The 25,135-nt window shown below is 38.1% G+C and overlaps 1 protein-coding gene across 1 annotated transcript; it reads right to left on the bottom strand.

Moving 5' to 3' along the window:
• Nucleotides 1-5,101: 5,101 nt before the first annotated feature.
• Nucleotides 5,102-13,326, bottom strand: LOC308677534 (keratin, type I cytoskeletal 19-like; the record flags this gene model as incomplete). Its single annotated transcript, XM_081344015.1, has 8 exons — nucleotides 5,102-5,127; nucleotides 6,870-7,105; nucleotides 7,730-7,953; nucleotides 8,106-8,231; nucleotides 9,233-9,397; nucleotides 10,341-10,497; nucleotides 10,906-10,988; nucleotides 12,760-13,326. The coding sequence occupies 8 exons, from the start codon at nucleotides 13,324-13,326 to the stop codon at nucleotides 5,102-5,104; spliced, it is 1,584 nt and encodes a 527-aa protein (XP_081200141.1).
• Between the last annotated feature and the right edge of the window lie 11,809 nt (nucleotides 13,327-25,135).

Here is a 25,135-nt window from a genome sequence, read left to right as displayed (position 1 = left end):
TATCTCCATTATACAATCCCAGAATGTTTCACAGCAACATTATTGTAGAATTAGCCCTTCTGATGAAGCCCAGGAAGTATTGTAAAGCAGAAATACATAACCCTGGCCCCAAAGCTCTCCAAAGCTTTGATTACAACTGAGAACCACCGAACAAGGTGTGTTGTTTTTTTGGATCAGAAAGGAAATAATTGCATCAGTTAAATTAATGCTTTTTGATTAATTTATTTTTATTATGTTTAGATTCAATTGAATTTTATTTTTTATCTGACTCTTCTAACAATTATCCTCATCTAAGATTTAGATTTTAGAATAATCTAGTTTTAAGTTCTATTCAACATAGCATGAAGAAGTTGTTATTTCTATGGATTCCTGATACATTTTTCACCCAAAAGTCTGAAGTAAAACATCATTAGGATTCTCTTCATATTCTGAAGGTAACTCCCAGGATTTTTGCAGGATGAGCAGATGAAGAGTGTGAAACTTGAAACTGGTCCACTGACTCAGCAGGATATGAGGTAATCGTAACTTAGTAGTACTGGGATAGAGTCATTTTGCATGTGTGAAAAAGCATTAATCTCTCTTTCAAACTTTACATAATATCATATTTCATAAATTGAACTATTAGGTCAGGTGCCTGAGTTTTACAGGTGATTACTCCTAAGTACAGTGGTGTTCATTCATAAGCAGATACTTTGGGATGGAATTTGAACATGGCACTAAGTAAAAGAACAGATAAAAGATGCCCTTTTCCTGGTTAGCTGGGAAGGTCTGAATGTCTTCTTCCTTGACAATCCTACTAGGTAAACAAAACCAAGAAATCAACACAAGAAGGCTAAAGCTACTTTTATTGAGATGTGCGGTAAGAACATAAACTTGCAAGTTTGATTGTCATATAGCTCCTCTTCCTTCTTACACTTCAGTGAATTAGGAAGTATTCTGAGCTGCATTTGAACGGATGGAGATTCTGGACATAAAGAGACTCTTCTCTGATTATTTTCATCAAGCTGTTTTTTTCTTATTCTATATTCTCCTCCTCATTTTAGCTGGGCCCTGGGTGGTACTGCCATCAGATCTGCATCATCTATCTGCACTGACATAAAATGCCAGAGAGAAGCAGGTATACAGGTAGTCCTTGGCTTATTATTATAATGAATCTGGCCATCATGGTCATAAGTCATGATGGTCATAACATGGGTTGGTTATGTGAGGACATGTTTTTATGATCTTTTTTGTGATGGTTGCTAAACAAATCATGGTCATTAAGCAACTGCATGGTTGTTAAGTGAATCCCATAGTTGTTCAAAGTGAATCAGTTCACTACGGGCTCGGGTTTGTTGAAAACTAAGTACAATAAGTGCCAGTTTTCAGCAAATTGTCACAAAGGTGGCCGTATTTCCGAGCACCCGAAGTTTCACTGGCATGACCTCAGAAGGAGTGGTAACTATCATAACTTTGAATCTGGGTCATAAGTAGCCCTAAGATAGGCCTATCATAACTTCAAATGGTTGCTAAGCAACAAATCCTAAATTGAGGACAATCTGCATGTAACATTTTATTTTTGCAAACATTATTAAGATCATTGCTGCAGGTGGCCTAAATTGATTTAAGTAAAAGCAATAAAGAAAACCTTCAAAAAGAAAGAATGGGGAGATTATTATTGTCTGATTTTTTAAAAAATAAAAATAGTGGCTGTTGCACCTTATTTTTGGATTCTCAAGAAAGAGAAGAAAATGACTTCTCCTTACTTGACAATGTAACTAAGAAATGGGAAGGCATTTTCAAGCCAGCCATGCCAGAGAAGTATATATGACTATATGTAAAGCAGCAGCAGCCCCAGGAGAGCAGTCAAAAAAGCTATTATGGTTGTATGTTGTGACCATTTTAAAGTGGAATAGCAGTGGCGTAGCGTGGGGGGTGCAGGGGGGGCCGGCCGCACCGGCCGCAACATCTGGGGGGGCGCGCTCGACGGCGCCGGGATCCGGCAGGGCGGAGGCACCGGAGCCCCAGCCGGGAAGGGCCTGACGCCCCACGGCGCGCCACACACACACACACACACAAACACACAACCACACAGCGTGACTCCTCCTTCGGGCCGCTCCGCCTTCGCTCCGGCGCTGGACGGAAGCCTTCTCTCCCTCCTCCCCCCCCCGCAAAGGAGAAGGCGGCTCCTGCCGTGCACAGAGCGCGGTCCTACTGCAAGCCCGGGGCTCTGCTGCAGAGGCTCTCCCAAGGCGCTCCCGGGGTTGCCAAAGGCAGGGGGGCGCAGCGGGGCTTGAAAGAGGGTGGATTTCCCGCGGGGGAAGGATCGCTGCAGCGTCTCTCCGGGGGTCCCTGCTCTGGAACGAAAGCTGCGTCGGCAGGTTGCCGATCCAACCGTGCATCGGCGATCGGGACCGCCCCCCCGACACACGTCGCCAGCAGCGAGAGTTTCCAGCCAGGCCGGCGAATCTTTGGGCTGAGGTGCCAAAGAGAAGGAGGCGGCTTGGCTTGGATAAGCAGCGTCTGGGCAGAAAATAGGTCGGGCGCCGCAGCAAGTATGAATTCCTGGGGTTCAGCCTAAGCAGGCAAAGCTGCAGGGTGGGTTGGTTGGCTTTTCCGGCTTTGGAATAACCTTGGGAAGCTGAGGCATTGTAAGTTGGAAGTCATTGTTTGTCGCCTAACATGTTGGGTCAACCCCACGCCACATGCTAAGCCATAAACCGTGGTTGGTATCCAGGGTTTAGGACAAGATGGAGAAAACTAGCCAATTGTGGGATCATAAATCTTGATGAAGCCCATCATCGCTCCATGTGATGTATGCACTCAATCTACAAACGTAGTCCAAGCCTATTCACATCTGTTGTAAGGTCATTCTCTCGTGGGGTTTATCCTGACGTCCACTAAGAGTGGAACAAACATGCCCCAATAACCATTTTCAACGCCATGTCCTCTCTTTGTCTCATCCTAAATCACAGCTGAGGCACCTTAAAGTTGCCTTGTTTCAGTGTTAAACTAGCATTTTCCCTCTTCTCCAGAGACCCTTTTTTGCCTTGAACCTAACTCAGGGGTAGGCAACCTTGGCTCTTTTATGACTCATGGACTTCAACTCCCAGAATTCCTGAGCTAGTGGAAGAGACTCGAGTGCTAAAATCCACAGGTTAGGGGGCGCAAATTACTTGCCTTGCCCCGGGTGCTGACAACCCACGCTACGCCACTGTGGAATAGGGTTGGTCATAACTTTGAACAGTCACTATGTGTAGTTCTGGAAGTTTCCCAGGTTGCTGAAAGACTACAGTAATAGCTCAAATCATGAATGAAATGAAGGCCCTAAAATGAGGACAATGTCTGCATCATCACCATCATCATCATCAACAACAACAATTATATTTTGTTCTGTTTCTCTTCCCCCCACAAGTTATGTCATGTCAAACTAGGCTAAGTGGGATCAGGCCCAGTGAGTATGTATGTATGTATGTATGTATGTATGTATGTATGTATGTATTTATTTATTTATTTATTTATTTATTTATTTATTTATTCGGTTTATATACCACCCTATTCCCAAAGGACTCAGGGCGGTTTACAAGGAAAAAATTAAAAACAATCCAATATAAAATTAAAATAAATTAAATTAAGTCTAGCCACAAAAATTAAATCACAATCTAAAAACAGTCCAGACCAGATAGCTCAAAGAGCCAGGTTTTTAGGTCCTGGCGAAATGAACGAAGGTAGGGGGCAGTCCGGAGTTCCGTTGGCAGTTGATTCCATAGGGCAGGCGCACCCACAGAGAACGCCCTCCCCCTGTGGATCGTATTTGGATGGGAGATGTGCAGGAAATCTCAGACAAGTGTCAGATAGCATTCCAAAAGCAAGGAATGGCAAACTGTTGCCAAAACCCTTACATGGCTGCCCATGAAGTTCTAAAAAATGAATCTTTACCTTTTTTGTAAGCATTTTATGTTCTAAAAACAAGAAGGGAAAATATGCTTCTCCGTGACTGGATTTAATAATATTAAATAATTACACTTTTTATATTAATAGTGCCTGGATCTTTTATCTCCCTCCCTCTAGGTTATTTTAATTACTATTAAGCATAATCGTGTTGCTCTTCCTCTCCACATAATACGCTACCAATAAAACTATCAACAGCAACAATCAAGAGATGAGATTGTAAGACTTGATTTATTTCTTCTCAAAGAAATGGATGTGTAAGGGACAGATATAGAAGTAAGCAATGTAGATGCTATTTTAGACACTAGCATTCAGGAACACAGTGGACAAGACTAATGGTCCATTTTATGTTGCCAAAGTATATATTTATTGAGAATTATCTTATCCCTAAATGGAGGCACAAATCCAGATTTTTGTAAAATAATTTTTACTGTAGGTAGAAAATCAGCAACACTTTTTCCTTTGTAAAAAATAATAAAAGCTCAGAGTCACTTGATAATGACTAGTATATAAACTTAACAAAATAAAGAAAATACATTTCGGTTCCTTCAAATATAAATGGAAATTGTAAAAAAAATATGTAATCCTTAATTACACATAAACACTCAGCTGGCATCCAACCACACATACTTAGTTGATGCACAATTTGCCAATGTATCCTTTCAAATACAAGCTTGCATTTTGTAATGGTTGCTTAATTCTAAAAACTGCCTCTAGCAGAGCTTGGTATTGTTAATTGAAAGGTGTGTTGGGTTGTTTTAAAAAGAGTATTAATTCCCTCTGTGATTGGACTAGCAAGCCATTTGCAAAATCTGGACCACATCTATAGATTAGTTACACTAATTAAATACTTGCATGGCAAAAATAACAAGAGACACAGATTTTTTTGATTGCAACAAGCAGCAGCAGAGCTTTATTGGACAATTTTCATCAGTATCAAAAGCCAAAGGACAGACAGAAATGAACTGAAGAAAGATAAAGCATGTCCTCCAAGAAAGTGCTTTAAAGAGTGGATGAAACAAGGATTAAGGAGAACAGGGAAATCTTTTGTGATGGTCATTGACATAGAAATGGAAGAGCAGAGACCTATCTATTGTGAGGATTTATGCAGAGAATTTGTGCAGATGTGATCTTATTTGATCGTAGAAATTCTTGGAGGAATTTGGAAGTATCAATCGCAAGATTTTCTTCCGAGTCCTATAGAAAAAGACAAAGGGGAAAATGAATCTATGGAGTAAGTGGCAAATATGTGCAATAAGAACCAAGAGGCAAAACTCGTGTGTTTTTGGTGGTCAAATGTATTTTCTAAAGACCAGGACAAAATATGTTCCTTGCAGAGACTCTCTTTATCTTGACAGAATGAAATAAACAAGCAACAAACCCTTTAGTATTATAGTTTGCATATTATTTTAGATATTTAAAAAAACTTATGAAAAAGAAAAACATTTCAGATACTGAACATTAGCAAATGCTATAATTTTTTTAAATTAATGCCTCTTGTAACTTTCTGGAGACAAGCTGTATTATGGTGTTCTGAATTTTTTTTAGAACTAATCTAAATCAACAAAACAATATTTTGTTTCAATTTATTATCGTCTTTCTGATGATACTATTCCAGGTTCTTTGCTTCATCTCAAAGGTAATCTATCTTTGCCCAGACTGTCCTGGGCATCCGTACAGGTTGACAGAAAATTAAGATGTGTAGGAGAAGGAATGACAGAACCTGGGGTAGAGTTAAAAGAGGGATCAGCCTAGAATCTTTATGTAGCCACAAGTGGACCAAATCCAACCTACCTTGAATTCCATTGACCCTATCTAACTCCAAGAAGGTGTTAACCATTAGTTGAGAAGTTCCTGTACATAGACTGTTTAACAATAAACCAGTATAATTGGGCATTCACATATGGACATGGCCTTTTGCACCTGAGGAGATGACAACTATAACCATGTGATCAAAGCTCCATCTCTTGTTTAGGTGCACCTCACTATGGGAATTGTTGATATGGGACTTCTGTGCTTTTGAGTAATCCATCAAAGGTAATTCTCCAAAAAGGAGCAAAGCTCCAGGATCAAAAAGTGTGTTTTTGGAGGAGAGTGTTAAAAAAAACTTTAAAAGTAAATGTTGAAAAAACTTGATAACCCTTTGTAAAAATGTTTGCAGGTGAAATAAAGTACCTTACAAAATTTTAAAAGTTACAGAAGAAAACTGGGATGGTAACATGTAACTGTTATGTTGGGCTAGCCCCCATTTAAATAATCCAGTTTAGATGAGACAAAGAAAATGGAAGGATTTCTTACATGGTGTCCTGAGAATCTAAGCTGGTGCCTGGAATCAGGTGTGCTTAGGATTTAGATTTTGACATAGAAGGATAAAAAGATATGCTAAATCCTGCCTCATTCCCCCCCCCATCAGCAACCTATATGAAGCCCCCAGTTTGGTTGCCATTTGTACAAATTTTATATTCCCTATCTTTTGCTCTTCTGCCAGGCCAACAATGATGTCCTCTGCCTGTTATAGACTCCTGCCTCAAACTTAGCTCTGGTTCTTACCACTAACCTGAGAAACTCTGAACTCTGCAAAATATAGCCTCCACCACTAGTTCCAAACTTTGTGGACAACCTTAGCTGAACAAATGGATGGAACTGAACTCTCTGTTTAGGATAGTAGACGCAGAGGCAAACCCAAATGAAACATAATTACTTAGGGTGCCAAACAGCTGCACAGATAATGGTCAGATGTGGCATGGTAGTTTTCCAGCATTCCTATTTCTGATTTTTTCATAGTTAACCAGATTCTGTGTATTTTTCCCATTAAAAGGATTTCCATCATTATCAAAAGAAATATGCCACATTTGAAGTCATCTTTACTGATTAATATTATTCTTTTTCGCAAGCAGAAAAAGAACAGGAAAAAACATGTTGGTGATGATAATTCTCACCTGTTTTGCATGCTTGGGAATGTGAAGATGTAGGATAGGACTGAGGACGTGAAGAACTTCCTCCTCCAATATGTCCTCCACCGATGCCTCCTCCTCCACAGATGCCTCCTCCACTGAGGCTACCTCCGCTGATGCTTCCTCCACTGACACCTCCTCCTACACAAACGCCTCCTCCGCTGATGCTTCCACCACCTCTTCTACCACCTCCATATCCTCCTCCATATCCTCCTGAGCCACTGGAAGAAGAGAAATATAATCCATCCATCCATCTACCACTAACAGAAACTCTTACCCAGGGGAAGAATCCCCACCCCTCAAATAAAGTAACTATTATGACTTAGCATCAACTTCCAAGCTTCCTTTGTGCTCAAAAATATACTATGATTTGATCTGGGAAAGAATTCTACCTGAATTCTAAGAGAGCAGCTCCTAGCTAGTTTTGTCAATATTTGTCTACATGGACTAGTGGTCTAAGTCAATTCAAGGCAATATTATAGCATTGTTCATCATACCTATTCGTCTCCCTTTCTCTTCTTAATACTTGGGCCTTCTTTAGGCATTATACAGGTAGAGTTCCCATCTTCAAAGATTAAAAACTGCTGAATTTCAGTTTACAGGGAAACCAATAAGACTGGAGTTTGAGAATAAATCAAATCTACCCTTCCTGGCTTTCATGTGAATTGATAATGTGCAGTATTACTATGCTCTAGAGACATAGAGCATAGGGCTAGAATCTTTCAGGAGATGCTTGTGATTTAATGATAAATGATTATCAACATGCTTTGTTCAAGAGCCCAGGCTCTTAACTCCTATTTGGAAAGAAATCAATTCACATTTTCTACATCTCCTAGTCAACATACATTTCTTGCTGTCCTTCCTCAAGCAATCGGCGGTATTGACAGATTTCCTGTTCCAGACGAGTTTTGATGCCAAGGAGCAGCTGATATTCTTGATTCTGACTTTCAATTTCACATCGGATGCTACCCAATTCTCCTTCTACGGGCTCAATCATAGACTGAATTTGTTGCAGCTGCATGTTGTACCGACGTTCTGTATCCTCCAGATTGGTTTGCAGAGACTGAACCTGAAAATAGGGAGGCAACACATAGGACATGATCTTCAAGAAAATGCTGAGGTTCTTTCAGCAGAAGGAAGAGGAGAATAGAAATATTTGGCTATTAGACAATCACTTGTATAACATGCTGACTATAATCATTTCCACATGCTGTCACATACCATGCTAATTTGAGACTGGAGCTCAATCTCAAGGGTTTGGTACTCTCGTCTCAGCTCTGAAAGTTGATGGTTGCTTGAAGTTATCTCCTGATCACTTGTACTCACTTGTTGGCGAACCTCTTCCATCTAAAATATACAAAGGAACAAAAAGAAGAAAAAGAAAGAAAGTAATGGAACTGCATATACATGGAGGCACAGCTGCCTCCAGAAGCTGTGAATACTCCAACACTGGAAGTTTTTAAGAAGAGACTGGATAGCCACTTGTCTGAAATTGTATAGCGTTTCCTGCTGGGGGGGTTGGACTAGATGACTTCCAAGGTCCCTTCTAACATCATCATCATCATCATCATCATCATCATCATCATCATCATCATTATTATTATTATTATTATTATTATTATTATTATTATTATTATTATTATTATTATTATTATCATTATTATTATTATTATTGTTGTTGTTGTTGTTGTTGTTGTTGTTGTTGTTATTGTTGTTATTATTAATGATGTAGGTGGCTTGGGAAAATTGGGAGGAGTGGCAGTGGAGTAGATCACGTTGGGATACTGATTCTTCTACTGAAAATACCTGATTCATCCTAACAGGCTAGTCCATTTATCTTTCTCTAAAGCCCTTCTCTAACTGCACAACCTTTCAAAATGGCACAACGGCATTGGTTGCTATAAACAATGCATGTTTAGTAGGGGGGGAAGGGATGGAAAAGAGGTTATTGTTGTTGTTTTCTCCTTATTGATGGCTTTCCCAGAATTGCACTATTACTGTCAATGAACTGCTGATCTGCTCCTTAGAAGCTGTTCTTATGTTAAGAATTATGCTAATCAATCCTTCCTCACCACCCGCAATTTCAGACCTTTTTTGTGGAACTCTGACTCCTGTATTTCCTGCTTTTCAGCTCCCATTTACCAAACTTTATTCAGATTGCTTCTAGGATGTCTTGGGGATGTACAAATGGATATTTGGTTACTTCTTGCAACCTGCAACTTGGGCTTCTCTTAGACTCTTGTCATCAAACCCCACAAAATATTTATATATGTTGCTGGTGATGAAAAAGTGTTTACATTTTCTGATCGCTGGAAGATGAACAGACTGCTCAAATATATTTCACTTGCCTTGCTTTCATACCAGGCTTCAACCTCTTTTCGGTTTTGTTCAATGATGTTTTCATATTCACACCGGAGCTGATCTAAACGTTGTTTCAAGTCTTGTCCAGGGGCAGCATTCACTTCAACACTGACATCACCATGTCCTCTCTGGCTTCGGAGTCCTCTCAGTGTCTGTAGCAATGGGGAAGAAGAAATGAATCATAAGAAACTGAAATTTAAAAAAGTATTTTATGGGCAGGATAACTTGATTTGTAATGTAAAAAAAAACCTCAAAACAGAGTAGAAGAATATTTTACATTTCCTCCTCATGAAATGTTTTTATGAAAGCTCAATGCCTGGCTTACATTTATTTTGTAATCCAGATCTATATAACTTCTTATAGTTCCATGACTTCTTCGATCTAACCCTTCCCTCTCTTTGAAGTTACAATTTTGACATGAAAAGCAAAAGGACTGAACATGCCTTTGGATACTATGTAAAAGTATTCTTAGAAAACCAACTACTGGTTGGCTATTCCCAGCAAAGATAATTATGGGTAGCTGTAGCCAATATTTTTATTTTCTCATGTGTGGGTCCTTCTGGGTTACCCAGACTCACTATAGCAACAATTTTGTGAACGTTCAAGCCACAATCTACTCCCCAAATTCTGAATTTGCCTACTCAACCAAAAGACCAGAGTCTGTCTGTGTCTGTCTGTCTGTCTCTCTCTCTCTCTGTGTGTGTGTGTGTGTGTTTGTATATAATATTTATTTATATCACAATTATTTATATCCCATATGTTTATCCATCTTTCCCTATGAAAAAATAAAAGAGGAATTAGGCCTATAAAATGTGTAAATATGAGATTTGTTGAGAAGATAGATTGCTGCATTTTCATAAAATGGATGGCAAGGTGCCACTTCAAAGACATTTGTTTCCTGGGCACTGTGTGGTTAGGAATTGTGTCACTGACTATTTACTACAGAAGTATTATCTGGGCCAAGATACATCAAGGAACAGCAGTGAAATTCATGCTTTGAATTTTGTTCCCAAACAAACTTGGGGGGGGGGTATTGTCTGAAAAGTAAGGGTCAAGAGCTCTGAATGTTAGAGTTCTGTTCACTGACACACTTACCTCCTCATGATTCTTCCTCAGATATACCAGCTCTTCTCTGAGGGATTCAACTTCCATTTCCAGATCTGACTTGGCAAGAGTGAGTTGATCCAAGAGCGGGCGCAATCCATTAATGTCAGCTTCCACATTCTGACGGAGACTAGCTTCAGTAGTATATCTAATCCACAACAGAGTTTACAGGAAGTGTCATGATTACCACATTTGCAAAAAGTGTCCCAAAAACAAATCCTCTAGGAAAATGGTTGACAATCCCTCAAAGTACCATGAAGAGTGAAGATGCCCAGAGATTAGTGAAGGCTGGCTGTTTATGTAAGGGGGGGGGGGAATGCATGGGAAAACAGGGAAGAAAGGGGAGGAAACAGAGTGTCCTCCCAGATGAAAACACTTCAATTCTGAAAAGGCACATTTCACACTATGTGATTGTGTGAAATCTCCCACCTTTGAATTGTACTATTACTAGCTACTAGGAGTTTGTAATCAAGAAAGTGGTGTATCCTTTCCTCAGGTAAAATCATTGAATTCAACAAAATTAGAAGGAAGCAGGTGAGAAATGAATCATACTCACTTCAACTTAAAATCTTCAGCAGTCATCCTGGTGTTATCAATATTCAGGAGCATTTTGTTATAATCATCTGTTTCAGCAATAAGCTGAAATAAATAAATAAATAATAGATATGTTTATGATACAGTAATAAGTAAATTGCCATGATTGCTTTGACTGCTTGATACAACTAATGTTGAAATACTTGGTTTTGATTTGCCTGTAAGATTACAATTTAAGAAATGTGACATCTGAAAAAGTAGCACTTTTTTCTTCTTCTTCTGTCTTTCTTCTCCTACTATTTTTTGGTTTGATATTAGTTCTATTTTTCAGACCTGATTTTTATGGGTATCTGCTGTGTTTTGCTTATATTTGAAGACATGACCTCCTGCATCTATGCACCAACATTATTCAGTTTTTCTGGCTGCTGAGTTTGTGACAGTTCCCACTGAAAGCCATTTTACTTGAAAAGAAAGGATCACTGATTGACCAACCACACCTATAGCCATTTGGTGTTCCAGGTTTGAACTAAAGAACATCCATACTTGAGTGGATGCCTAGATGGAGAGTTCTGTGCACTACATGGAATCACCTGGGTACGTGGAATCACTGGGCTGCCCACCCCCTTTCATTAAGGCAAATAAGGATTTGGATCCACTTCCCAAACTGATGTCTACCAATATTCTATCTCCTAATTTTCTTTATATCTTTCTAGAAAGGATATCAAGAAATCCTAAAACATAGAGAGTGAAAGTAAAGGTAACATTTCCCATTTTAAAGTAAATACAAATATGTGTACTTCATAGCTAATTATCACTACAAATTTTCTTGCCTGCTAGGGTCCCACTTTTGCCTAATACCTTTCTGTTGATCTTTAATATATTTCTTCCTTTTAGTTTCATCTCTAAACAGATATTTCTAAATAATTCAGTCTCATAATATATGATGTTCTCAGTAAATCTGTAAGAAGAAACTAAAATCCCTGCTAAAATATACCTCTTAGAAACCCTGCTGACCCCAACCTGTTATTTTTTTTTACATTATATGACTGATCTGTATTAAATACAGGCTGAATTATAAAATAATGCATTGAAAGAATTAAGAATATTTACAATTAATAACTCTTAAATAAATAACTATGCTTTGTCATCATATCATTATTAATCACAGTCTAACAAGAGAATGAAGCATTAAAGCCTCAGTTTCTATAGCATCTGTTTAAAATATCACAATGCAGTAAATTTCTTTGTCACCAATTTAGCCTACGTTTATCTGGGGGATAAAAAAATATTGGTGAAGTGATCCAGGTTCTAAGGGCAAACGTAATTTGAAGCATGCATGGCTGTGCAGGTCTCCTCTATCAAGAATGTCTGCTATGGCAACCTTTCTCATCTGGAAACACCTTTGGTTCCAGGAGTTCTCAACTCATATTTCAAAGGTCAGTGAACCACTGCACAGTCCTAATAAATAATTTAAAAGGTTGCTGCCATGACCAACACCACTACAAAATAACAAATTCTTATACTGATGTTTTCTTTTTCCTACTTAGCTCTTTTTCTCCTTCTATAATGTAGGAAGGAGCAGGAATATTATTGATTTTGATTTCTCATTTACTTAGAAAAGCTATAGATTATGAAGAATTAAATTTAATTTAACATTAGTGTGCAAGAAACAATTGATATAGGATTAAACTCTATGCTTATTTACAAAATGATTATTTCTATCTCATCTCGTCTCCTACAAAACTGATTGTGGTCTCTCTTTTTGACACTTCTCCTTCCAAATTCTCTTTCATTTTTATGGGCCTTCCCACTTCATCTTTTACATGGATGGCACTAAAGCTGCAATCTATCTTATGAACACAGATTGTATACATACCTCATTGTAGGCTTGGTCAATTTCCTGGTAATAGTGACTATAGTCCTTGTCTGGTCCAATATCACCATGCTTCTGATACCATTCTTTGATCCAGATCTCAAGCTGACAATTTTCATCTTCCAGTCTTTTCACCTGGTCCAGATAATTAGCCAGGCGATCATTAAGATTCTGCATGGTTGCCTTTTCGTTGCTGGAGAGCAGTCCTCCATCACCACCACCAAAACTACCACTGCTGAATGGGTAGCTGCCACTGCCATAACTGCCACCACCATAGCTGCCACCGCCATAGCAAACACCACCATATCCACTTCCACCATAGCCACCATAACTTCCACCACCATAGCTGCCACCACCATAGCAGCTACCTCCATAGCTTATTCTCCCTCTACTAATTCTCCCACAGCTACCACTGCTGAAGCCACCTCCTCCATATCCACTCCGGGATCCTCCATAACTTTTTCCAGAAAGTCCCCTTGAGGACCCTGAGGATGTAATCTTGATGCTGCCTCCACTACTGATCCTGCCACCTCCACCAATGCTTCCACCACTCTTAGTGCCACAGCTCATAGTGATTTAGATTTAGAATCCAAATCTTAGAAAAGCCCCACTTTAGCTGCACAGCCTGGTACTCAGATTCCAACTGCAACCCTTCATCTCAGCTGTCCTTATTTATATTTCCTGTGGAGGGAGTTGCCACAAAGGCTGCTCCTGGTCCCTCCCGTGGTGTTTGCCAATCCCTTTGTTTATGCCAAAAATTATCTCCCAATGGGAGAGGTTTTTTTTAAAGTTATCAAAGGGAATCTAATACGTAGCTGGCTTTGTCACTCCCACAGAAATTTTAAATGATGATAAAGATATAGCTGCATATTCAGCCTTATATTTTGCTAATTTCTCCTGTATGTCTCAACTTTTGTCTGCCAGCACATCATCATCTTTGGCAGTGAAGGAAAATGCCTTCATAAGTCTGTACATAAAAGGACAAGGGTGAATTTGTCTTTTACTGGTCATCCTTGAACAGATTACTTATGCTTAATGAAGATTCATTGAAATCAATGGGGCAAGGTTGTGTAACTAATTTTGTTCTTCACTTTACATTCTAGGATATGTCAATAAGGAACAAATATGGTTTGTTAGTTCTCACTGCTCAATATCATCGCTGTAGTTTTATGGAACTGATATTCTTTATATTCTCTCTAGCAAAATTCTTTTGCAACCTAATCTACAAAACAAATGTCAAAAAGTTCCTTTTAAAATCCAAGTATTGAGTCAAGATTATTATAATTTCATAATTTATCACTAAAATGGAAATTAATCATTAGAAAGAGAAGGACCAAGAGAGAAGTTGACACCAACTCTTAATTGCCCATTGACTCTTAGCAACCACAGTTCTTGGATATTGTAAATTAATACAAACAATATTCTGGGGAGGATGATATTAACACTTTAATACATTTTTAATTAATATAAATAGCTTTGTGGTTTTTATGTTTTGTTTTGATGGTAGTTAAAATACACAAAATTAAATAAATTGCATAGATTCTTTTCATAGTAGAATATAAGGTAGAGTAATTTTTGATCAATAAAGAGAATTATTTTTAAAATTTGCAAGAAGGGCCAAATTCACACATGGGAGGAGCAATAGTATGCCATAAAAAGTGAAATTCAGATTTTTAGCCTGATTTTTATTTTTCTGGACGAGATTCTGGATATTTTTTCCCCACTGTTTATACTTTGTGATGTAGTGGCAACAACATTTAACTCTAATTTCTTGTCAAGAATGTCTTTCAATAGAAGACATTAAATACTAAGAGGCTAAACATAAATGGATTTCCAGCCTAATTAAATTCCTTCCTTAGATATCTTTGTAATATTTTTTATTTATATTGTTCCTTTGGGTGGTTCTTTTCCATTTAACACAGCCTTGAGAACCTGTGCAAAGCTGGCACCACGTTCTATTTAAATTTCCGCTTGTATCATTCATTAATTCAGTATTTAGCTGAATTTTTAAATATTTACCTGGTATTACTGAACCATTTTTATAACCTGCCTGACTGGTGTTGAACATAGAGGTGGGAAATGGGGTGGAAAGTCTGTGGTGCACCAGTGGTTGCCATCTTTAATTCACTGATCATCTTTTTACCCATTTTATTCCATAGCTTATCATATTTCGCTTTATCTCATTATTGTTTTCATGCAGATAATGTTGCTGTCCAAATCAACAAGTTTAGCAGATACTTCTGTTTTATTTAATCTTTAATTATGATGTACCAGTTCAGACCAAGATCTTTTTCATAATTCATCTCTCCATTCTGTAGAGGATCTTGTCCAAGTGGACATGCATATTACCATAATTAACACATTTGGGTTGCAAAAAAATCTGGATGACTACCAGATATAGAGCACCTAGCAGTTTTTCAGATCTTCCCTTAGTGTGCTTACTATATAGCAGTATAAAAAGCAATTACATTGTACTCCAATAAGCTGACATAATTGAAAGTTATTGCATACATCTGAATGTTTGTACATATTTAAAAAGATGTATTTGAATGTACTATGATTTAAAGACTTTGGTGGTGAATGACCATGAGTAGACACTCTCTGAATGCTTAAAAATTAATATGACAGTAGTTAAATGCATGGAGTTAGGATTAGACAGTTGTAGTAAATCAGTAGATTTTTATTTAAATGGGGTGTGGGTGTGTTTGTGTGCTCGTGCATGGTTTTATTTTATATCGCAAACTGAGGAGAAAAGAACATGAATCCAATACGCAGTAGGAAAATTTGTAGAAGCAAGAAAACTGAAATGTACACAACCATTCCTTCTTATTTGTTACATATTCATGTGGTTTGGTCCAGTCCAACCTCTAAAATCAAAAGGCTAATGTCAGATTTTTTTTTCCCAGATTTGTTCCTTCCTGAAATGTTGCAATTAGAATTTTTGGGTAAGATGCAGCTTGCTGTAATTATAGCAGCTAAATCAGGTTCAGCAGCATCAATCTATTGCCTGTTAACTAATTTAGGAAGAGGAGGAAAAAAACAACCCAGAGCATCTGTCCCAACCCTCTTTTGTTCCCTGGGCTGTGCTGCGATGGCTAAGATTTAAACAACTGATAAAAGAAGTATTTTCATCTTGTGTACAACTCACAATGATCACACCCAGAGTTTCCTCATCGATCACCTTTCCTTACTAAGCATCTCATACTAAGCAAACATCTCATTTAATAAGACTTCCCTAAACTGTCTAAACTATGCAGATGTGGTTTTGCTAATATAATCTACACATATTCCAGGGACTGCTTACTTCAGCTCTATTTTCCCCTTTACTCACTCTTTAAACAAGGTTAGCAAAGATGGGACTGTTTTCTAAATCCTTTCTCTTTTGGTTTCTCCTTTTTTTGTTTGCTTTAGCCAACTGCATACAGACCTACAAGAGTTCATTTAGTGACTGTTGCAAATTACAATGGTCCTGAAAAAGTGACTTATGACCATTTTTTACCCTTAGGACTGTTGCAGCATTCCCTATGGTCGCATGATCAAAATTCAGGTGCTTGGGAACTGACTCATATTTATGACGGTTGCAGTGTCCTGGGGTCACACGATAGTCTTCTGTGACCTTCTGACAAGCAAACTCAATGGGGAAGCCAGCTTCACTTAACAATCATGTCACTAACTTAACAACTGCAGTGATTCACTGAGCAACTGTGGCAAGAAAAGTTGCAAAATGGGGCAAATTAAATTCCTTAATAAATATTTCACTTAGCAACAGAAGTGTTGTGCTCAGCTGTGGTCGTAAGTTGAGGATACCTGTTTAAAAGAATGAAGACATGGATTTATGACCATTTGCTTATTTATGGAGATGCATTTTGAAGGACCATTACTTTGCAATGATTTATTGTGATTTTTGATGCTTTGTCATTTCATAATGAGGCAACCCTTTCAACCTTCCATTGCACTGTGTGCAACATGGCTGTACATGCTTCATAAATGATTAGAAAGAGGAGATGCTTCAGAAGATGTTGACATGAACAGATGTGTCTGCTTTTACAGTCATGTTTTAAATCCAACTCTAATCCAATTCTGTTCGTTGTCAGTAACCATTAATACATCCATTCCAACTTTTTCTCCACTATCCTGGGAGTGGGTAGGATTAAAGCCCACATGAAAAAATTTTATGCCTAGGGAACTACAGTATGTTCCCAGCAGAAGACATGGGTACAAGTTCCATTTTGCACAAAGCTAATATTTACAGGACTTTGATCCAGGAGTAGTTATCCCTTTATTGACCTTGTTGTCTCTTTACAAATTTAGCAGGAGACAAGGATATGTACCACTATTGAATGCCTAATGAGCTTAGAATTACAAGAGTTCATTTCAGCTGGCTCTCCCACTTTTTAACCTTACATGGTGACTCAGAAATTTGAAAGGGTTTCAAAGTTTAATATCCTTTCTGTTAAGTATTATGTTGAAAGCTCCTACTTGAAGATAGGATGTTTGCCTGTAGAAGCTACTGAGGGACAGTTTGACTGTTCCAGTATTTCCTAGACAGTTGAACCAAGTTTTAATTTCTTAGCAAACATGCATGCACTACCACACAATGAAAATCCATATGTTCCAGGAAATCAGATTCAACTGCCTATTATGTAAATTCCAACATCCATTATGAGTTGAGATTACTATTCCCATTCAGTATGTTTAAGTTTTCCTTGTTTGAAGGAAACCTTTAACCTGTGTTACAACTGAATAGCCCTCCCTCAACAGAGGGGGAGGGATAAGAAACACCTATCTCCTGTCTACAACACAGTCCTTTCAGCATTTCCCAAAAGATTCCACATTCATTTCCACTCTGATTCAGGTGACCCTGGGGGCACAGATAAGATGGTCTCAATGGCTCTTGTAAAGAATGCTAACAATCAGATGAGTGAAAAGAACTCTGACCCTTCCACTCCCCCCTCCATCCTGTTGGTACTAAACTTTCCACCTCCAGACCCCACCATTGAGTCAGAACTGATGAAGCTTCTTGAATGAGAAGTGAAAACTCAATAAAAAAATAGTTCAGCTGCTTTTTGAAAAAAAATATGTTTGAGACAACCATGACCTGGATGTCTCCATAGACATTTAACTTTTGGAAGGCTATTCAAGAAAAGATTGATCACTTGCCAGATCCCTCCAGCTTTATATAGGAGTCATTGACGAAGACCACAGGTGGCAGGAAATATACAACATTGTTCTAAATTGCGCTTATACTTCTTTCTGGGTAAATGATTCTCAGCTTTTTGGTTATACTAAACTTTCATGTCGGATGCATGCTGAGAGGATCAATCAGTGACATCATTGTGGCCTGGGGGATGCTCAGTTGGGGTCTCCTTTCAAGTTCCTGTTAATGAGCCCACCAAAGTGGTACCTATTTATCTACTTGCATTTTCACACACTGCCAAACTGTTAGGTGGGCAGGAGCTGGCATGAATTATGGGAGCTCATCCTGTCACATAGCAGCACTCAGTCTCCAAACACAGGCTTGCAAATTGTCAATCCAGCCTCCTAATAAAGTGAGCCATCATGTTCCAGCTTTTTGATTGAAAAACACCTTTGAAATATTGAATACCCTGGACTCATGAAACAAATGGCTACCATGGGACAAAGTTATCCCCCCCCCAAAAAATGAGTATAGGGTAGTTAGAAAAGACTCATTTATCGAAATATTTATGAAATTGATCATCATTATCATCTCTTCCATCCCACAAAGATGTTTCTTATGAATCACTTTTAGCCTCCCTCCCTACCCTTGGGCAAGTTGAAATATTATAAATAAAATACTGAGCTTGCTATCCTTTGTAAATGTTCCAACAATGGAATCAAATTGTGGTTAGAGATGCAACATATCCATTTCCTTTAAAAAAAAGTGAAATAATAAAATCAGGTGGAGAGAGAACTGAAGCAGGTACCTAGCTCCAAGTTTCCAATCTCCTTTCCAGGTTCTTGCTTATATACCAGTTAAACAGAATCACTGATCACATATAAATTATATAGGTTCTGTTGGGAACTTTGGATGAACAAATGAAGGGAGGGAGGAGGTGAAGTAATTCAATAATGGCACCCTCTCCTCCATAAATCTTTCACACGTATATGAGAATAAATCTGCTTTCCATTAAGATCATCCTTTCATCCCTGATAATGTAAGTTCGTGCAGTTCCTATATCTTGTTTGGATGCAGATCTTTCCTTTGTCTATTCTGGATCCAGATCCCAAAGCATCATTTCCTTATACATACATTGCATGTTTGGCTACCTTGAGACATTCATAGAAATTATGTTTATAAGTGGAACAATAAATGGGTAGATGAGTTATGATTATGGAGAGAGAGAGAGAGAGATTGCAAACAGCCAACATATCCCTGTTTTATAACATAAATGACCCAGGAATTACAAGATTGCAAAAAGTAAAAGATAGTGGTGAGAATTTAGTTTTTCATTTTTTATTTTATTTCAAGGGCATTAATAGAGGATGAAAAGAAAGCAAGAGTAATTTCCTTCTAACTGCTGAAAGGACTGTGTTGTAGACAAGAGATAGGTGTTTTTTTTATCCCTTCCCCTCTGTTGAGGGAAGGCTGTTCAGTTTTAACACAGATAGCCTCTTTTACCTGTCTTTCAAACCTTTCAAATTCACATTCTCTTCCAGAAGCAATTGGGGTTAATTGAGGTTGATATTTATGTTTGCTAGTTATTGTTCTGCTTTGTTCTTTAACTTTAAATTGTTTACCGTGGATCTTTGAATTTTTGTATTGTCTGTTCATAGTTGTTTATCTGGGGAATCCTTGTAAAAACCAAAAAAAGTCTTCAAATGGTATGGAGAAAACAAAGCTTCACTTGTCTTGTTATCTTGATTTGTTTGTGATGATGCTGATGGATGTAGGTGACTATGGGTGTAGCAAGAACAGAGTTCTGAATCTCAGTTGGAAGGCATTCTTGCCTAAGAGGATGCTTAGTCAAAACTATGATGGTGAAGGCTTGGCAAAGCTCCACCCAGGTTATCATGATGCTCAAAGAAGAGAGTGTGCCTCAAGTTATTAAGCTGACTGAAGAGGATGAGTAATAGTGGTGGGTTTTTAGGACAGACCTGTGCTAGGGGGAGGGGTTACCTCCCTAAATTTTAATGTGCTTCTCTAGATTTTAAAAGGGCAAGGTTAAATGCTTAAAAGGACAAGATTAAATGCTTACTCCTTATTTTTTGGTGTGTGTTCTAAATCTTCATGCAGGTCTTGCAGAAGTTTTATCTCAAGAGACTGCAGATTATCAACATGAAAGAGTTTCCCATTGTATAAATAAGTCCAAAGTCTAATATCCAATTTAAATATTTTCCCATTGTCAAACAGAAAATCAGATATTTATTTTTATTTTTATTTTTATTCCATTTATATCCCGCCCTTCTCCGAAGACTCAGGGCGGCTTACAAGCTTAGCAGTAGCCTTCATTCTATGTATATGCCTGCTTATTAGGGCTTTCACACACACCCCCAAGCGGCATTATTACAAAGTCAGCTTAATTGCCCCCAACAATCTGGGTGACACAAAAGGTCTACTTGCTATCACACATAAAGCTAATTTAGGATTATATACTGCTACTTCATGAGATGAGGTGGCACAGTGGCTTAGTAGTTAAGATGCTGGGCTTGTTGGCTGGAGAGCCAGCAGCTTAGGTTCAAGATCTGAATGCCATACAATGGGATGAGCTCCCATTCTTGGCCCACCTGACAATCTAGCAGTTTGAAAGCATGCAAATGTAAGTAGATAAATAGGTACCATTTCAATGGGAAGGTAACAGTGCTCCATGATGTCATGCTGGCCATATGACCATGGAAATATTTTCAATGCTGACTCAATGACCTTGAAACAGAGATGAGCATAGCCCCCTATACTCAGCAATGACTAGCAGAGTAAAATCCTCAGGGATTCCTTTACTTTTTACTTCATGAGATATCTAAAGTTCATAACTTAGTTTTTCATTTGAAAGTGGCTACAATAAAAGAATGTGTTAGCACCCATTTCATGATCATGCCTTCTATTATCTGGAACACCCCTACACTTACTGGGAAGTGTAGCTAGTATAAAACATGATGCTTAGAGAAGAGAGTGTGAAAACTGAAAAGAAAACTTTGGTTTAATTAACTAGACAGATTAAAGGAATCCCTCTCTTTGAGTGTTAATATTCTATGCACTATGGATGCAAATGCTATGGATTGCACTACTGAATTACTTGTGCATAATTCACAGCATTCTTTAAAAGGTACCACTGATTTATAACTTTTAATGTGATGAAACGGGGCAGTTATTCAATACATAGAAATAGTTATGTGAAATGAATTTATATTAAAGTTAAATTTTAATGAAATCAAGGACAACTTAGTTTTGGTTTCCAGCTCACTATTCAAATATCCAATGCATCTTTCAGACTGAAAAAATATGCATCTTTGCTCAATATATTTGAATATTGGTTAGGTTTTTTTTTTAAAAAAAATTTGATTTATATAAAAAAGACATGTTGTTAGGATCTGTCATGGTCAGTAAATGCTGGGAGTTTCAGGTTGAAATAGTCAAGAGGGAAGCCACAACTATGTGATCAAAATTACAAACCTTTTTAAGATGTGTTGCATTATGCATGCAGTGGTGGGATTCAAATATGTCAGGGGTCTTCAAACTTGCCCCTTTTATGACTTGTGGACTTCAATTTCCAGAATTCCTCAGCCAGTGTGCCTGGCTGAGGAATTCTGGGAGTTGAAGTCCACAAGTCATAAAAGGGCCAAGTTTGAAGAGCCCTGAAATATGTAAACAACCAGTTCTCTGTGTGGATGATGCTTCCAGAAGTCCATTCTGTATCTGGGCAACAAAAAATTAGTTACCGGTTCTGCCGAAGTGGTGCAAACTGGCTGAATCCCACCACTGCATGCAGGTCAAGACTTTGCTCATGAGGGTCATTTGTACTATCTTGATTTTTATTTTATTTTTTAGTCCTGTGGATGACATGCTGTATGATTTCCAATTGGATGTTCATTTAAGATTTTGGCTTTTCTGAAAAAACAGTATGTAGTTTTCATGATATCCAAGAGTATATAAAATCAACCAACCATTATTAGTATTACACAGTAACTAATCCTGGGACATCACATTTGGACTCCCAAATTGTGGAGGAATGGATTTTTTATTTTTTTTAGAAACCATAAAAAAGGGGAATTTACAAAGCCAGAATCATAATAGAGCATATATATTTTCAAGCTATTTGTATATTCCTGTTCAAATATGCCTAGGAAAACAAATCAAAATATTTTTGTAACAATTGGATTTTAATATACCGTAAGCTGATAAGTGCACAAATAACTAAGCATTTACATCTATGGAGCTCTTCTGCCCTACTCACATAAAAAGCACCACTTGATTTATCATACAGGTTAACTAAATTATTAAAATACTGATGCAATTACAAAAGTTTGTTTGCTATAGAATACTGTAAATCTGGTTAGAGATGGGTGTGGATTCTGATGTCATTCATCAGATGTGAAAGAACAACTACACAGTTATAAAGAGACACACACCTTCCTTCCTTCCTTCCTTCCTTCCTTCCTTCCTTCCTTCCTTCCTTCCCAACCAGTCTGTCAATGGTTTGAAATAATTACCAGTAAATGCCTTTTAAAAGTAAGCCAAACGCAGTGGCTTCCCCTCCCTGATCTGGGGATTAATTTAGCTCTGTTAACACATGTGTCTTTTTAACATCAATTATATTTACTTATGAAACAGATTAACACATTTTTTTTATTAATGGATTGCTTTATAACAGCTTATCCACTATGGTAGATGATAATAGTTTTGACAAGAAATGAATGGAGCAATGCTCATTAGTGTGGGTAAGCTATTTTGCAAAGTGCCTGTCAGAAGAGTTGTTCATATCTGTGTTCAGATTTCAGGCTGACATGTTTATGCCATTACCTAACTCCATGACAGGTTTGAGAAATCTATGCAACACTGGATGTATCATGCAAACTAACCCAAATTTTAAGAGAAGAAACAGAAAAAGCAGTTCCCACTCCAAATGCAACAGCATGCAAGGAGAGATGCATTGTTCGTTTTCATTTTTTCTGCCTTCTTCAGGATTCCATAGATGGTCCTGCCAAGAGACTCTTCTGCAAGCTGTTGAATGAATGAACCTTTATTATCAAAGTACAACATGTCTACAGTGAAATTAGCTGAGCCTCCCTTCATGCCCCCTGCCACAACTCACAGTGACAACGAACCCACCATCTTGTTACACCATGTGAGCTAATTGCACAATGCACCAGCCTCACAAGTCAGTCACACATAAAATTATGTCCTGTTCAAGAGCCTGACAGCCCATGGATAGAAGCTGTTCTTCAGCCTGTTGGTACGGCTGGCTATACTCCTGTATCTCCTATCCAATGGTAGGAGAGTAAAGAGATACCAATCAGGGTGTGAGTCGTCCCTGAGAATTTTCCTCACTCTTGCAAGGCAGCGAGCCCTAGGGATGTCACCCAGTAGTGTCAGGGGACAGCCAACAATGTTTTGTGCTGTGCTCACCACCCTCTGTAATATCTTCCTATCCACAGCTGTCAGGCCAGCATACCAAACCACAATACAGTGTGAGAGGACGCTCTCTATAGTAGACCGGTAAATGTCTACTATGATCCATAGTGATAGCTTTATGCAAAGTGTTGGTATTTTGGCTTCCTTGTCTTTCCGCATCCACTGGAGAACCAGCCAGAAAGGCTGATGAAATTACCAACTTCTATTTAAATAAGTATCAGCTTCTTGAATACAAGGAATTGGGATGAAGTATATCAAATCAGGACCAAATGGAATGTCACTGGCCATTTCCATAGGAGGGAAGAATCTGTTGAATTAAGGCTGAAACTTGACAAAATACAGAATTTGCTATTCTTGCAGACTGGCCTAATAGTTATTTGTTCCAATGTAGTTGGCAAGCCTACCCTTGTACAGAAAGAGTGGGAGTGGATCTTAATTTGAAGAGATGAGAACAAATAGTTTGGCCTTATTTTAAAATTCCAAAGTCCTGGGTGTGCAGTGTACCAAAGTTTTTAATTTGGGACAAAGCTGAACAAAGAGGGCACAAACAGGGAGATATCCTCACTTATTGTAACAAAAAAAACCCCAGTAATGAGCCTTAATGCCATTAGACTAGAAGCTTCAATGCATTAGAATCCACAAAAGTTTATACTGTAATATATTTTCTCGTCTATAACATACAGTTAGATATATTGTTGTTGTTTCATATGAAAATTTTCATAGTGAAACACAGATCTCTTCCTGGGCTGTCTACCATAATCAATGCAGAAATTTATTTCCCTTTTCAGAATAATCCAAAATAGCTTTCAGCATATATACTTATTCTTGTATTAAAAAAATGCTACATACAATCTCACCAAGTGTCTTTTTTCTGCTGGTTGTCCACATGATTAAAAAAATTTCCACTGATTGTTCTGCAGCGCATTTGTATATTGTACAATCCCACACCATAATGTAACAACACATATTATATAAGCAGATCAGTGGTTTTTCCATTCAACTCTACATTTCTAAACTACTCAATGAATGATACAACTAGAATGGGACATTAGTTGTATCATTCTAAGACAAGATCTTAAAATCATAACAGGGGCACTAGAGGGTTGTTAAAAACTGTGCCCTTTTCCAGGGCAGCATCTTCAGAGATTGCATAGAAGCTAGAAACGATTGTCCATCAAGTTCAGAAAAGTTAGGTAACTTGGGATAGAATTGAGGCTGCGGATTAAATATGAGTGGTCTATTGTCTCCCTAAGCCTAGCTTGCAGAGGAAAGTTTGCTTGTTAGTGTCTGAAATGGCTTTTCCTTTCCCCATCATTAGCTCTGAGCTGAGGAGGGGAAAGTCTGCCTGAGGGGAAAAAATAGAGGAGTTTAACTTAAAAAGGACCCACCAATAAAAGGTCCCTTTCTGTTTACTCTAGGATGCTGTTGGTTTCCTTTGCAAATGCTTTTTGAAAAGTGCAGCAGTGAGAAAGGAAAAAATTAGTGTACTTGAATCAGAACAGGAAAACAAAGACCAATTGTGATTATGAAGATAAAAGAGGAGTCAATTAGGGAGGGGCAAAGGAAAGATTTTGCAGATAGAGATGCATGTCATTAACATTAGGAAGATAAGCTTAATTGCAAAATGAAGCGCCACTGTGCTCCCACACCCACAACAGGTGAGACATACAGTAGATATTGGCTTAACTTAGGGCACAATTGTATTAAAGAGAAATCTGGAATAGTACTTCTTCCTGTAGAGCCTAGGCTTAAGAATTGCAAGGTGGTTAAAGCACCGTTTCATCACCATCC

This window comes from Vipera berus (genome assembly GCF_964194415.1).
Source record: "Vipera berus genome assembly, chromosome: Z".
Lineage (NCBI taxonomy): Eukaryota > Metazoa > Chordata > Lepidosauria > Squamata > Viperidae > Vipera > Vipera berus.
Note: the sequence above shows the minus strand (reverse complement) of the source record. Positions and strands in the feature narration are given on the sequence as shown.